At 37.0% G+C, this 14,214-nt stretch overlaps 1 protein-coding gene across 2 annotated transcripts in view; it reads right to left on the bottom strand.

Annotated features, from left to right (window-relative positions):
* TTC7B (tetratricopeptide repeat domain 7B) overlaps window positions 1-14,214 on the bottom strand; it is an 840,626-nt gene that overhangs the window by 103,438 nt on the left and 722,974 nt on the right. For both annotated transcript variants that reach the window (XM_053697563.1, XM_053697564.1), the window contains one exon: window positions 8,693-8,833. In XM_053697563.1, coding sequence (XP_053553538.1) covers window positions 8,693-8,833 — 141 coding nt within the window. The remainder of the gene's footprint in view (window positions 1-8,692; window positions 8,834-14,214) is intronic.

The raw sequence follows: 14,214 nt of genomic DNA, 5'->3' as shown, positions 1-14,214 counted from the left end.
CTAACACTTGCAAAAAAAAAACAGCGTTCACCTCCTAACGCAGCCTTATTGTTTCCTATGGGGAAATACTTTTTATGCCTACACCTAACACCCTAACATGAACCCCGAGTCTAAACTCTAATCTTACACTTATTAACCCCTAATCTGCCACCACTATAATAAATATATTAACCCCAAAACCTGTCTAATTCTAACCCTAACACCCCCCCTAATTTAAATATAATTTAAAATAATCTTAATAAAATTACTAAAATTAAATAAATTAATCCTATTTAAAACTAAATACTTACCTATAAAATAAACCCTAAGCTAGCTACAATATAACTAATAGTTACATTGTAGCTATCTCAGGATTTATTTTTATTTTACAGGCAAGTTTGTATTTATTTTAACTAGGTACAATAGTTATTAAATAGTTATTAACTATTTAATAACTACCTAGCTAAAATAAAACATAATTTATGTAAGAACTTACCTGATAAATTCATTTCTTTCATATTAGCAAGAGTCCATGAGCTAGTGACGTATAGCCCATACGTCACTAGCTCATGGACTCTTGCTAATTACATGAAAGAAATACAAATTTACCTGTAAAATAAACCCTAACCTAAGTTACAATTACACCTAACACTACACTATAATAACATTAATTCCCTAAACTAACTAAAATTAATTACAATTAAATTAAATAAACTAAAGTACGAAAAACAACAAACACTAAATTACAGAAAATAAAAAAATAATTAAAATTTTTTTAAACTAATTACATCTACTCTAATCCCCCTAATAAAATAAAAAATACCCCCCAAAATAATAAAATTCCCTACCCTATACTAAATTACAAATAGCCCTTAAAAGGGCCTTTTGCAGGGCATTGCCCCAAAGTAATCAGCTCTTTTACCTGTAAATAAAAATACAATACCCCCCCCCAACATTAAAACCCACCACCCACACAACCAACCCTACTCTAAAACCCACCCAATCCCCCCTGAATAAAACCTAACACTACCCCTTTGAAGATCACCCTACCTTGAGATGTCTTCACCCAGCCGGGCACAAGTGGTCCTCCAGAGGGGCCGAAGTCTTCATCCGATCCGGGCAGAAGAGGACATCCAGAAGTCTTCATCCAGACGGCATCTTCTATCTTCATCCAGCCGGAGCGGGTCCATCTTCAATCCAGCCGACGCGGAGCATCCTCTTCAAACGAAGTCCAACTGAAGAATGAAGTTCCTTTAAATTACGTCATCCAAGATGGCATCCCTTCAATTCCGATTGGCTGATAGGATTCTATCAGCCAATCGGAATTAAGGTAGGAAAAATCCTACTGGCTGATGCAATCAGCCAATAGAATTGAAGTTCAATCCTATTGGCTGATCCAATCAGTCAATAGGATTGAGCTCGCATTCTATTGGCTGTTCCAATCAGCCAATAGAATGCAAACTCAATTCTATTGACTGATTGCATCAGCCAATAGGATTTTTCCTACCTTAATTCCAATTGGCTGATAGAATTCTATCAGCCAATCTGAATTGAAGGGACGCCATCTTGGATGACATCATTTAAAGGAACCTTCATTCTTCAGTTGGACTTCGTTTGAAGAGGATGCTCCGCATCGGCTGGATTGAAGATGGACCCGCTCCGCTCCGGATGGATGAAGATAGAAGATGCCGCCTGGATGAAGACTTCTGGCCATCTGGATGTCCTCTTCTGCCCGGATTGGATGAACACTTCAGCCCCTCTGGAGGACCACTTGTGCCCGGCTTGGTGAAGACGTCTCAAGGTAGTGTGATCTTCAAGGGTATAGTGTTAGGTTTTATTAAGGGGGGATTGGGTGGGTTTTAGAGTAGGGTTGGGTGTGTGGGTGGTGGGTTTTAATGTTGGGGGGGTATTGTATTTTGTTTTTACAGGTTAAAGAGCTGATTACTTTGGGGCAATGCCCCGCAAAAAGGCCCTTTTAAGGGCTATTTGTAATTTAGTATAGGGTAGGGAATTTTATTATTTTGGGGGTATTTTTTTTTTATTAGGGGGATTAGAGTAGGTGTAATTAGTTTAAACATTTTTTATTTTCTGTAATTTAATGTTTGTTGTTTTTCGTACTTTAGTTAATTTAATTTAATGGTTATTAATTGTAGTTAGTTTAGGGAATTAATGTAATTATAGTGTAGTGTTAGGTGTAATTGTAACTTAGGTTAGGGTTTATTTTACAGGTAAATTTGTACTTATTTTAGCTAGGTAGTTATTAAATAGTTACTAACTATTTAATAACTATTGTACCTAGTTAAAATAAATAAAAGTTGCTTGTAAAATAAAAATAAACCCTAAGCTAGCTACAATGTAACTATTAGTTATATTGTAGCTAGCTTAGGGTTTATTTTATAGGTAGTATTTAGTTTTAAATAGGAATAATTTAATTAATTTTAGTAATTTTATTTATATTTATTTAAATTATATTTAAGTTAGGGGGTGTTAGGGTTAGGGTTAGACTTAGGTTTAGGGGTTAATACCTTTAATATAGTTGCAGCGATGTTGGGGGCGGCAGATTAGGGGTTAATAAATGTAGGTAGGTGTCTGTGATTTTAGGGACGGCAGATTAGGGGCTAATAAAATTAAACTAGTGTTTGAGAGGCGTGAGTGCGGCGGTTTAGGGGGTTAAAAACTTTATTTAAGTGTTTGCGATGTGGGGGGGGGCTCGGTTTAGGGGTTAATAGGTAGTTTATGGGTGTTAGTGTACTTTTTAGCACTTTAGTTAAGAGCTTTATGTTACGGCTTTAGCCCATAAAAATATTAACTACTGACTTTTAAATACGGTAGGAGTCTTGACAGGAGAGGGTGTACCGCTCACTTTCTCCAAGACTCGTAATACCGGCGTTAGGCAAATCCCATTAAAAAGATAGGATACGCAATTGACGTAAGGGGATTTGCGGTATGCTCGAGTCGCGGAAGAAAAGTGAGAGGTACACCTGTACCTGCCAGACTCGTAATACCAGCGGGCATTAAAAAGCAGCGTTGGGACCTCTCAACGCTGATTTTTAAGGCTAACGCAAGACTCGTAATCTAGGTGAAAATCAGCTAATTCATACACACAAATAAGCCTTAAAAAAGCAAATCTCATACATTTTATACTCTGCAACTAGTAAAAAAGTAATTGGAAACACATTAAGAGAAAAACAATTTTATAGTATACTGACCCTTTAAGCCTACAGCTGATAGCATTGCCCTGTTTTTTTCCTCTCCTCCCCCTTTTTGCAGTTGTCACTTAGCTACTGGACATTGGCTGATGATAGCTACTTATCCTGATGTAGTCCTCTGCTTGCCATTAGAATTGTCAGCTATTTAATGCACTGCTCGTTTTCTGAATTAAACTGGTCAAGGATAGAACACAATTGTATTTCTAGGAGGAACACTTTTTTACTGTAATGGCGCTGCTATTATTTATGGGCAGTAATGACCTCTTTTAGAGTCAGTTTAACCTCCATTTTAGAGACAGTAAGGTGTTGAGCAGAGATCACATGCCAATGTGTGTCTAAGTGCCCCAGTCCTGTGAAGGGAACGTGACCTGAGCAGCTGCAAATAATGTGATACGTAAAACAATAAAGTCTTTTTCCTAGACAAAAAAAAAAAACATAATTTATGCTTACCTGATAAATTAATGTCTTTCATGGTGGTGAGAGTGCACAAGCTTAAGACTGCTTCTCCTTAACTCGTATGCCCCCTCTGAGGCTGCGGACAGCAATCCGCCTGATCGTGTACGATCAGGTTGATTGACACCCCCTGCTAGCAGTCGATTGGCTGTGAATCTGCAGGAGGCAGTATTGCACAAGCTGTTCACCAGAACGGCTTGTGCAATGTTAAATGCCGACAGAGTATGCTGTTGGTATTCAGCAATGTCTGGCAAAGTGTACTTTATAATGCTTTTCTGATGTGTTTTGTACAACTTCTTTGTTTCGCTTTCGCAGAACAGTTAACCACAGCTCTGAGGACGCAATAATCATTCTAGCGTAAACCTCGATTGCGCTCATGCGATCACGTTTACTTTCAACTCTTAATATGAGCGCAATTCAACATGCACAAAAATGATCGCGAAAATCCGATATCGCTTGCGCAAAAACATTTGCACCTCACTTGTAATCTGGCCCACAATGATTAAAAACTAAAATAAATATAGACTAGCATTTGTAAACAACTATTACCTTTCTGATTACGGCACTGTGCTGTCTTTCTGAGGGTACTATGTATACAAAAGTGTTATACATGATATAAAACTACCTATAGGTTGCGTGTATAAGCTGTATACAGGGAGTGCAGAATTATTAGGAAAGTTGTATTTTTGAGGATTAATTTTATTATTGAACAACAACCATGTTCTCAATTAACCCAAAAAACTCATTAATATCAAAGCTGAATAGTTTTGGAAGTAGTTTTTAGTTTGTTTTTAGTTTTAGCTATTTTAGGGGGATATCTGTGTGTGCAGGTGACTATTACTGTGCATAATCATTAGGCAACTTAACAAAACACAAATATATACCCATTTCAATTATTTATTTTTACCAGTGAAACCAATATAACATCTCAACATTCACAAATATACATTTCTGACATTCAAAAACAAAAACAAATCAGTGACCAATATAGCCACCTTTCTTTGCAAGGACACTCAAAAGCCTGCCATCCATGGATTCTGTCAGTGTTTTGATCTGTTCACCATCAACATTGCGTGCAGCAGCAACCACAGCCTCCCAGACACTGTTCAGAGAGGTGTACTGTTTTCCCTCCTTGTAAATCTCACATTTGATGATGGACCACAGGTTCTCAATGGGGTTAAGATCAGGTGAACAAGGAGGCCATGTCATTAGATTTTCTTCTTTTATACATTTTCTTGCCAGCCACGCTGTGGAGTACTTGGACGTGTGTGATGGAGCATTGTCCTGCATGAAAATCATGTTTTTCTTGAAGGATGCAGAATTCTTCCTGTACCACTGCTTGAAGAAGGTGTCTTCCAGAAACTGGCAGTAGGACTGGGAGTTGAGCTTGACTCCATCCTCACCCCGAAAAGGCCCCACAAGCTCATCTTTGATGATACCAGCCCAAACCAGTACTCCACCTCCACCTTGCTGGCGTCTGAGTCGGACTGGAGCTCTCTGCCCTTTACCAATCCAGCCACGGGCCCATCCATCTGGCCCATCAAGACTCACTCTCATTTCATCAGTCCATAAAACCTTAGAAAAATCAGTCTTGAGATATTTCTTGGCCCAGTCTTGACGTTTCAGCTTGTGTGTCTTGTTCAGTGGTGGTCGTCTTTCAGCCTTTCCTACCTTGGCCATGTCTCTGAGTATTGCACACCTTGTGCTTTTGGGCACCCCAGTGATGTTGCAGCTCTGAAATATGGCCAAACTGGTGGCAAGTGGCATCTTGGCAGCTGCACGCTTGACTTTTCTCAGTTCATGGGCAGTTATTTTGTGCCTTGGTTTTTCCACACGCTTCTTGCGACCCTGTTGACTATTTTGAATGAAACGCTTGATTGTTCGATGATCACGCTTCAGAAGCTTTGCAATTTTAAGAGTGCTGCATCCCTCTGCAAGATATCTCACTATTTTTGACTTTTCTGAGCCTGTCAAGTCCTTCTTTTGACCCATTTTGCCAAAGGAAAGGAAGTTGCCTAATAATTATGCACACCTGATATAGGGTGTTGATGTCATTAGACCACACCCCTTCTCATTACAGAGATGCACATCACCTAATATGCTTAATTGGTAGTAGGCTTTCGAGCCTATACAGCTTGGAGTAAGACAACATGCATAAAGAGGATGATGTGGTCAAAATACTCATTTGCCTAATAATTCTGCACTCACTGTATAATGACATGTAAATATTGCCTAAATGACATAATATATTGTTTGTTTGTCCCATCCCCTCTCTAAACTGCCCCATTTTACAAATTCAAATATTGTGAAATCAAAACCTTTATAAAGTTATATATTTATTTACAGTTTGTGTGCATCAGTCATCATATATCTAAGAGTTACTTCTGTCACATGTATGCCATTTCTGAATATGTATGCCTGTCTACCTGTATTTGTCAGCTTAAATATATCTTGCTTTATATGGTCGATTGCACTTTACCAGTGGGAGTTATAAACTAGTATAGGAATAGAAATATAGCAAGATTATTTCAGAATAGACAAAAGTTTTTACAGGGTAATAAACGGTTATTATACACGTGGTTGTCTTCTCTATGGTCAGCGCACTACTTGTAAATGATGATACTGTCTGTATAGTAACGTTATTCATGCAGTCAGTATATTGTGCTTGCACATAGAGCGCTTTCTGTATAGTGAATGAACCGCATGTCTGTGAAATTACATCACTTGTATAAGGAATAACACTAGGGGCACCTTTTGGCACAGCTGTCTACCGGACTAGGTAGTTCGTTTCTGAATGGTAACTAAATTGAAATCATATGATGTTGCTTTTTATTGTCTGTATATGTGACAGCTTTCTGCTCAATAAGTGCATTGTTTGCATGTGAGATTGCTTTGTGCACAAGCAGATGAATAATAGCTGCACTGCTTGTATATAAATTTACTGTCTGCTCAATCAGTGCATTGCTTGCATATGAGATTGCTTTGTGCACAAGCAGATGAATAATAGCTGCACTGCTTGTATATAAAGTTACTTTCTGGTCGGTTATTGCATTGCTTGCATGTGAGATTGCTTTGTACACAAGCAGATGAATAATAGCTGCACTGCTTGTATATAAAGTTACTGTCTGCTCAATCAGTGCATTGCTTGCATATGCGATTGCTTTGTGCACAAGCAGATGAATAATAGCTGCACTGCTTGTATATAAAGTTACTTTCTGGTCGGTTAGTGCATTGCTTGCATGTGAGATTGGTTTGTGCACGAGCAGATGAATAATAGCTGCACTGCTTGTATATAAAGTTACTTTCTGGTCGGTTATTGCATTGCTTGCATGTGAGATTGCTTTGTGCACAAGCAGATGAATAATAGCTGCACTGCTTGTATATAAAGTTACTGTCTGCTCAATCAGTGCATTGCTTGCATATGCGATTGCTTTGTGCACAAGCAGATGAATAATAGCTGTACTGCTTGTATATAAAGTTACTTTCTGGTCAGTTAGTGCATTGCTTGCATGTGAGATTGCTTTGTGCACAAGCAATTGAATAATAGCTGCACTGCTTGTATATAAAGTTGCTTTCTAGTTGGTCAGTGCATTGCTTGCATATGAGATTACTTTGTGCACGAGCAGTTGAAAGGTAGCTGCACTGCTTGTATATAAAGTTGCTTTCTGGTCGGTCAGTGCATTGCTTGCATGTGAGATTGCTTTGTGCACGAGCAGTTGAAAGGTAGCTGCACTGCTTGCATATAAAGTTGCTTTCTGGTCGGTCAGTGCATTGCTTGCATGTGAGATTACTTTGTGCACGAGCAGTTGAAAGGTAGCTGCACTGCTTGTATATAAAGTTGCTTTCTGGTCGGTCAGTGCATTGCTTGCATGTGAGATTGCTTTGTGCACGAGCAGTTGAAAGGTAGCTGCACTGCTTGCATATAAAGTTGCTTTCTGGTCGGTCAGTGCATTGCTTGCATGTGAGATTACTTTGTGCACGAGCAGTTGAAAGGTAGCTGCACTGCTTGTATATAAAGTTACTTTTCTGGTCGGTCAGTGCATTGTATGTTGAGTTACATTCTGATTTTTTAACGACAGCGCCTGGAAGTATCACTGTAAAGAAATGTCATCCTTAAATAAAAAGGTGCCCAGCAAAGGCTGCTCATTTCCCTGAGTGATTAAAAATGCTGTGTGGCTGAGTACCCAGAATGACGTTTCACGTGGGATGGAAAACAATGTGTTCCAGCTTAGCTCACGTCTTTCTTTTCATTTGGAAGGAAAGGCTGTGTTTATGGAGCAGAACTGTAAATGAGCACCCAACAAGAGCAGCGCTCTGCATCCTGCTCAAATGACACCCTTGTTTGGTTATAGCCCTGCAGGTTGTCCCTCCTTTTACCTGCTGTAAAGTTTTTTTCCTACTATTTAATAGTTTTCAGCTCTATGCCAATTGTAGCCTGCTAAAATTCAGGAAATAAAAAAGTAATGATCTCTTAAAGGGACATGAAACCCCAATTTTTTCTTTCTTGATTCAGATAGAGAACTTTCCAATTTACTACTAAACCTGTTTCCGCACGAGCCTTCTGCTCCTTAGCTTAAGACTGCTCCTTAACTTGTCCACCACCTCTGAGGCGGCGGACAGCAATCCGCCCGATCGTATACGAATCTGCTAGAAAATGCTTGTGCAATCTGCTAGAAATGCTTGTGCAATGATAAATGCTGACAGAGTATGCTGTATTGGGTGAGCCAATTACATGAAGTATATATGTGCAGCCACCAATCAGCAGCTTTGGAGCCTACCTAGGTATCCTTTTCAACAAGGGATACCAAAAAAAAAATAGAAAGTTGTTTAAAATCACATGATCTTTCTGAATCATGAAAGAAAAAAAAAGTGTGTTTCATGTCCCTTTAAGAGTACATAATAAATGACAAACTGTTATAAAAATATGACCTTTATTTGCAAGTTTCCCTGGTTTCTGTTAAACAATAAACACATATGGTTATACAATATGAGATATGTATTTATCACATTCCAGTATGAAGCAAATTGCTGTAAATGCAGAACCTGCTTACCTGCATGAAGCCAGATTTGCGCTAGCGTCATCCATGGGTGCAGAGGACCTTGCTTGGGTGTGCTGCTTTGGAGGGATGATGCCACCTCAGACAGTGCTTGCTCTACACGTGACGCTGCAATGGAGGTTGCATGAACTGAACCTAAGGAAGCAATTGTACAGTTAGAAGGACCAAAAAATAACACTGAACAAAGCTTTATCAGTAAAAACAACTGCAAGCAGTGACAAAAGTGTTGTTAGTTGCCATTCTACATGTGAGACAAAAATAGCAGCAAGCCCAAGTTAATCTTCACGTCATCATACACGTTGCAACACACATTTTGCTCAGCTCGGTCACAGGGTAGTTGTTGCCTGTGTAATTATGTGACCGTACCCAAATCTATTGTAAAAACGAGGACAAAACAAATGCTGCGTGAGAAAAGTCAGTCAGCCTTAAAAACCCCTATATGGTTTAATACACAATTTAATTCAGTAGCTGCAACACAAATGAAACGGCAGACTGTGTTTTAGACACAAGCCGTAAGACCGAGCAGGTTGGCTTTGAAAACAAGACCTTGAATACACTCAGAGGAGAAGACAGGTCAAATCAAGGCTCAGGGCATTAAAGTTTCCTTCTTTTTAATAAAATGAGATTTTTTTGTGTGCAGATTTTTGTAACAGTATCATGTAGCGTTCAAAGTGACAGCAGACAAAGCAGCTTTAATTCCTGCATGAGTGTCAGGAGATATATGTAGGTTGGAAAACAAGTGTATCTTTATTAAGAAAGACAACAGCTTTACAAAGCCAATTATACAAGGTAAACCTCACAATTTAGCCTGATATATAAATGTTCCCTGCTATAATGATACAAGGTATGTATATATAAATGTTCCCTGCTATAATGATACAAGGTATGTATATATAAATATTCCTTGCTATAACGATACAAGGTATGTATATATAAATGTTCCCTGCTATAATGATACAAGGTATGTATATATAAATGTTCCCTGCTATGATACAAGGTATGTATATATAAATGTTCCCTGCTATGATACAAGGTATGTATATATAAATGTTCCCTGCTATGATACAAGGTATGTATATATAAATGTTCCCTGCTATGATACAAGGTATGTATATATAAATGTTCCCTGCTATAATGATACAAGGTATGTATATATAAATGTTCCCTGCTATAATGATTCAATAGATATGTATATATAAATGTTCCCTGCTATAATGATACAAGGTATGTATATATAAATGTTCCCTGCTATGATACAAGGTATGTATATATAAATGTTCCCTGCTATAATGATACAAGGTATGTATATATAAATGTTCCCTGCTATAATGATACAAGGTATGTATATATAAATGTTCCCTGCTATAATGATACAAGGTATGTATATATAAATGTTCCCTGCTATAATGATACAAGGTATGTATATATAAATGTTCCCTGCTATGATACAAGGTATGTATATATAAATGTTCCCTGCTATGATACAATGTATGTATATATAAATGTTCCCTGCTATAATGATACAAGGTATGTATATATAAATGTCCCCTGCTATAATGATACAAGGTATGTATATATAAATGTTCCCTGCTATAATGATACAAGGTATGTATATATAAATGTTCCCTGCTATAATGATACAAGGTATGTATATATAAATGTTCCCTGCTATGATACAAGGTATGTATATATAAATGTTCCCTGCTATAATGATACAAGGTATGTATATATAAATGTTCCCTGCTATAATGATACAAGGTATGTATATATAAATGTTCCCTGCTATAATGATACAAGGTATGTATATATAAATGTTCCCTGCTATGATACAAGGTATGTATATATAAATGTTCCCTGCTATGATACAAGGTATGTATATATAAATGTTCCCTGCTATAATGATACAAGGTATGTATATATAAATGTTCCCTGCTATAATGATACAAGGTATGTATATATAAATGTTCCCTGCTATGATACAAGGTATGTATATATAAATGTTCCCTGCTATAATGATACAAGGTATGTATATATAAATGTCCCCTGCTATAATGATACAAGGTATGTATATATAAATGTTCCCTGCTATAATGATACAAGGTATGTATATATAAATGTTCCCTGCTATGATACAAGGTATGTATATATAAATGTTCCCTGCTATGATACAATGTATGTATATATAAATGTTCCCTGCTATAATGATACAAGGTATGTATATATAAATGTCCCCTGCTATAATGATACAAGGTATGTATATATAAATGTTCCCTGCTATAATGATACAAGGTATGTATATATAAATGTTCCCTGCTATAATGATACAAGGTATGTATATATAAATGTTCCCTGCTATAATGATACAAGGTATGTATATATAAATGTTCCCTGCTATAATGATGCAAGGTATGTATATATAAATGTTCCCTGCTATAATGATACAAGGTATGTATATATAAATGTTCCCTGCTATAATGATACAAGGTATGTATATAAATGTTCCCTGCTATAATGATACAAGGTATGTATATACAGGGAGTGCAGAATTATTAGGCAAGTTCTATTTTTGAGGATTAATTTTATTATTGAACAACAACCATGTTCTCAATGAACCCAAAAAACTCATTAATATCAAAGCTGAATAGTTTTGGAAGTAGTTTTTAGTTTGTTTTTAGTTATAGCTATTTTAGGGGGATATCTGTATGTGCAGGTGACTATTACTGTGCATAATTATTAGGCAACTTAACAAAAAACAAATATATACCCATTTCAATTATTTATTTTTACCAGTGAAACCAATATAACATCTCAACATTCACAAATATACATTTCTGACATTCAAAAACAAAACAAAAACAAATCAGTGACCAATATAGCCACCTTTCTTTGCAAGGACACTCAAAAGCCTGCCATCCATGGATTCTGTCAGTGTTTTGATCTGTTCACATCAACATTGCGTGCAGCAGCAACCACAGCCTCCCAGACACTGTTCAGAGAGGTGTACTGTTTTCCCTCCTTGTAAATCTCACATTTGATGATGGACCACAGGTTCTCAATGGGGTTCAGATCAGGTGAACAAGGAGGCCATGTCATTAGATTTTCTTCTTTTATACCCTTTCTTGCCAGCCACGCTGTGGAGTACTTGGAAGCGTGTGATGGAGCATTGTCCTGCATGAAAATCATGTTTTTCTTGAAGGATGCAGACTTCTTCCTGTACCACTGCTTGAAGAAGGTGTCTTCCAGAAACTGGCAGTAGGACTGGGAGTTGAGCTTGACTCCATCCTCAACCCAAAAAGGCCCCACAAGCTCATCTTTGATGATACCAGCCCAAACCAGTACTCCACCTCCACCTTGCTGGCGTCTGAGTCGGACTGGAGCTCTCTGCCCTTTACCAATCCAGCCACGGGCCCATCCATCTGGCCCATCAAGACTCACTCTCATTTCATCAGTCCATAAAACCTTAGAAAAATCAGTCTTGAGATATTTCTTGGCCCAGTCTTGACGTTTCAGCTTGTGTGTCTTGTTCAGTGGTGGTCGTCTTTCAGCCTTTCTTACCTTGGCCATGTCTCTGAGTATTGCACACCTTGTGCTTTTGGGCACTCCAGTGATGTTGCAGCTCTGAAATATGGCCAAACTGGTGGCAAGTGGCATTTTGGCAGCTGCACGCTTGACTTTTCTCAGTTCATGGGCAGTTATTTTGCGCCTTGGTTTTTCCACACGCTTCTTGCGACCCTGTTGACTATTTTGAATGAAACGCTTGATTGTTCGATGATCACGCTTCAGAAGCTTTGCAATTTTAAGAGTGCTGCATCCCTCTTCAAGATATCTCACTATTTTTTACTTTTCTGAGCCTGTCAAGTCCTTCTTTTGACCCATTTTGCCAAAGGAAAGGAAGTTGCCTAATAATTATGCACACCTGATATAGGGTGTTGATGTCATTAGACCACACCCCTTCTCATTACAGAGATGTACATCACCTAATATGCTTAATTGGTAGTAGGCTTTCAAGCCTATACAGCTTGGAGTAAGACAACATGCATAAAGAGGATGATGTGGTCAAAATACTCATTTGCCTAATAATTCTGCACTCCCTGTATAAATGTTCCCTGCTATAATGATACAAGGTATGTATATATAAATGTTCCCTGCTATAATGATATAAGGTATGTATATATAAATGTTCCCTGCTATAATGATACAAGGTATGTATATATAAATTTTCCCTGCTATGATACAAGGTGTGTATATATAAATGTTCCCTGCTATAATGATACAAGGTATGTATATATAAATGTTCCCTGCTATGATACAAGGTATGTATATATAAATGTTCCCTGCTATAATGATACAAGGTATGTATATATAAATGTTCCCTGCTATAATGATACAAGGTATGTATATATAAATGTTCCCTGCTATAATGATACAAGGTATGTATATATAAATGTTCCCTGCTATGATACAAGGTATGTATATATAAATGTTCCCTGCTATGATACAAGGTATGTATATATAAATGTTTGCTGCTATAATGATACAAGGTATGTATATATAAATGTTCCCTGCTATAATGATACAAGGTATGTATATATAAATGTTCCCTGCTATAATGATACAAGGTATGTATATATAAATGTTCCCTGCTATAATGATACAAGGTATGTATATATAAATGTTCCCTGCTATGATACAAGGTATGTATATATAAATGTTCCCTGCTATGATACAAGGTATGTATAGATAAATGTTCCCTGCTATGATACAAGGTATGTATATATAAATGTTCCCTGCTATGATACAAGGTATGTATATATAAATGTTCCCTGCTATAATGATACAAGGTATGAATATATAAATGTTCCCTGCTATAATGATACAAGGTATGTATATATAAATGTTCCCTGCTATAATGATACAAGGTATGTATATATAAATGTTCCCTGCTATGATACAAGGTATGTATATATAAATGTTCCCTGCTATAATGATACAAGGTATGTATATATAAATGTTCCCTGCTATGATACAAGGTATGTATATATAAATGTTCCCTGCTATAATGATACAAGGTATGTATATATAAATGTTCCCTGCTATAATGATACAAGGTATGTATATATAAATGTTCCCTGCTATAATGATACAAGGTATGTATATATAAATGTTCCCTGCTATGATACAAGGTATGTATATATAAATGTTCCCTGCTATGATACAAGGTATGTATATATAAATGTTCCCTGCTATAATGATACAAGGTATGTATATATAAATGTTCCCTGCTATAATGATACAAGGTATGTATATATAAATGTTCCCTGCTATAATGATACAAGGTATGTATATATAAATGTTCCCTGCTATAATGATACAAGGTATGTATATATAAATGTTCCCTGCTATAATGATACAAGGTATGTATATATAAATGTTCCCTGCTATAATGATACAAGGTATGTATATAAATGTTCCCTGCTATGATACAAGGTATGTATATATAAATGTTCCCTGCTATG

Source organism: Bombina bombina, chromosome 1 (genome assembly GCF_027579735.1).
Source record: "Bombina bombina isolate aBomBom1 chromosome 1, aBomBom1.pri, whole genome shotgun sequence".
In the NCBI taxonomy this organism is placed as follows: domain Eukaryota; kingdom Metazoa; phylum Chordata; class Amphibia; order Anura; family Bombinatoridae; genus Bombina; species Bombina bombina.
The sequence above is the reverse complement of the archived record's forward strand: the minus strand, read 5'-3'. Positions and strand labels throughout refer to the sequence as shown.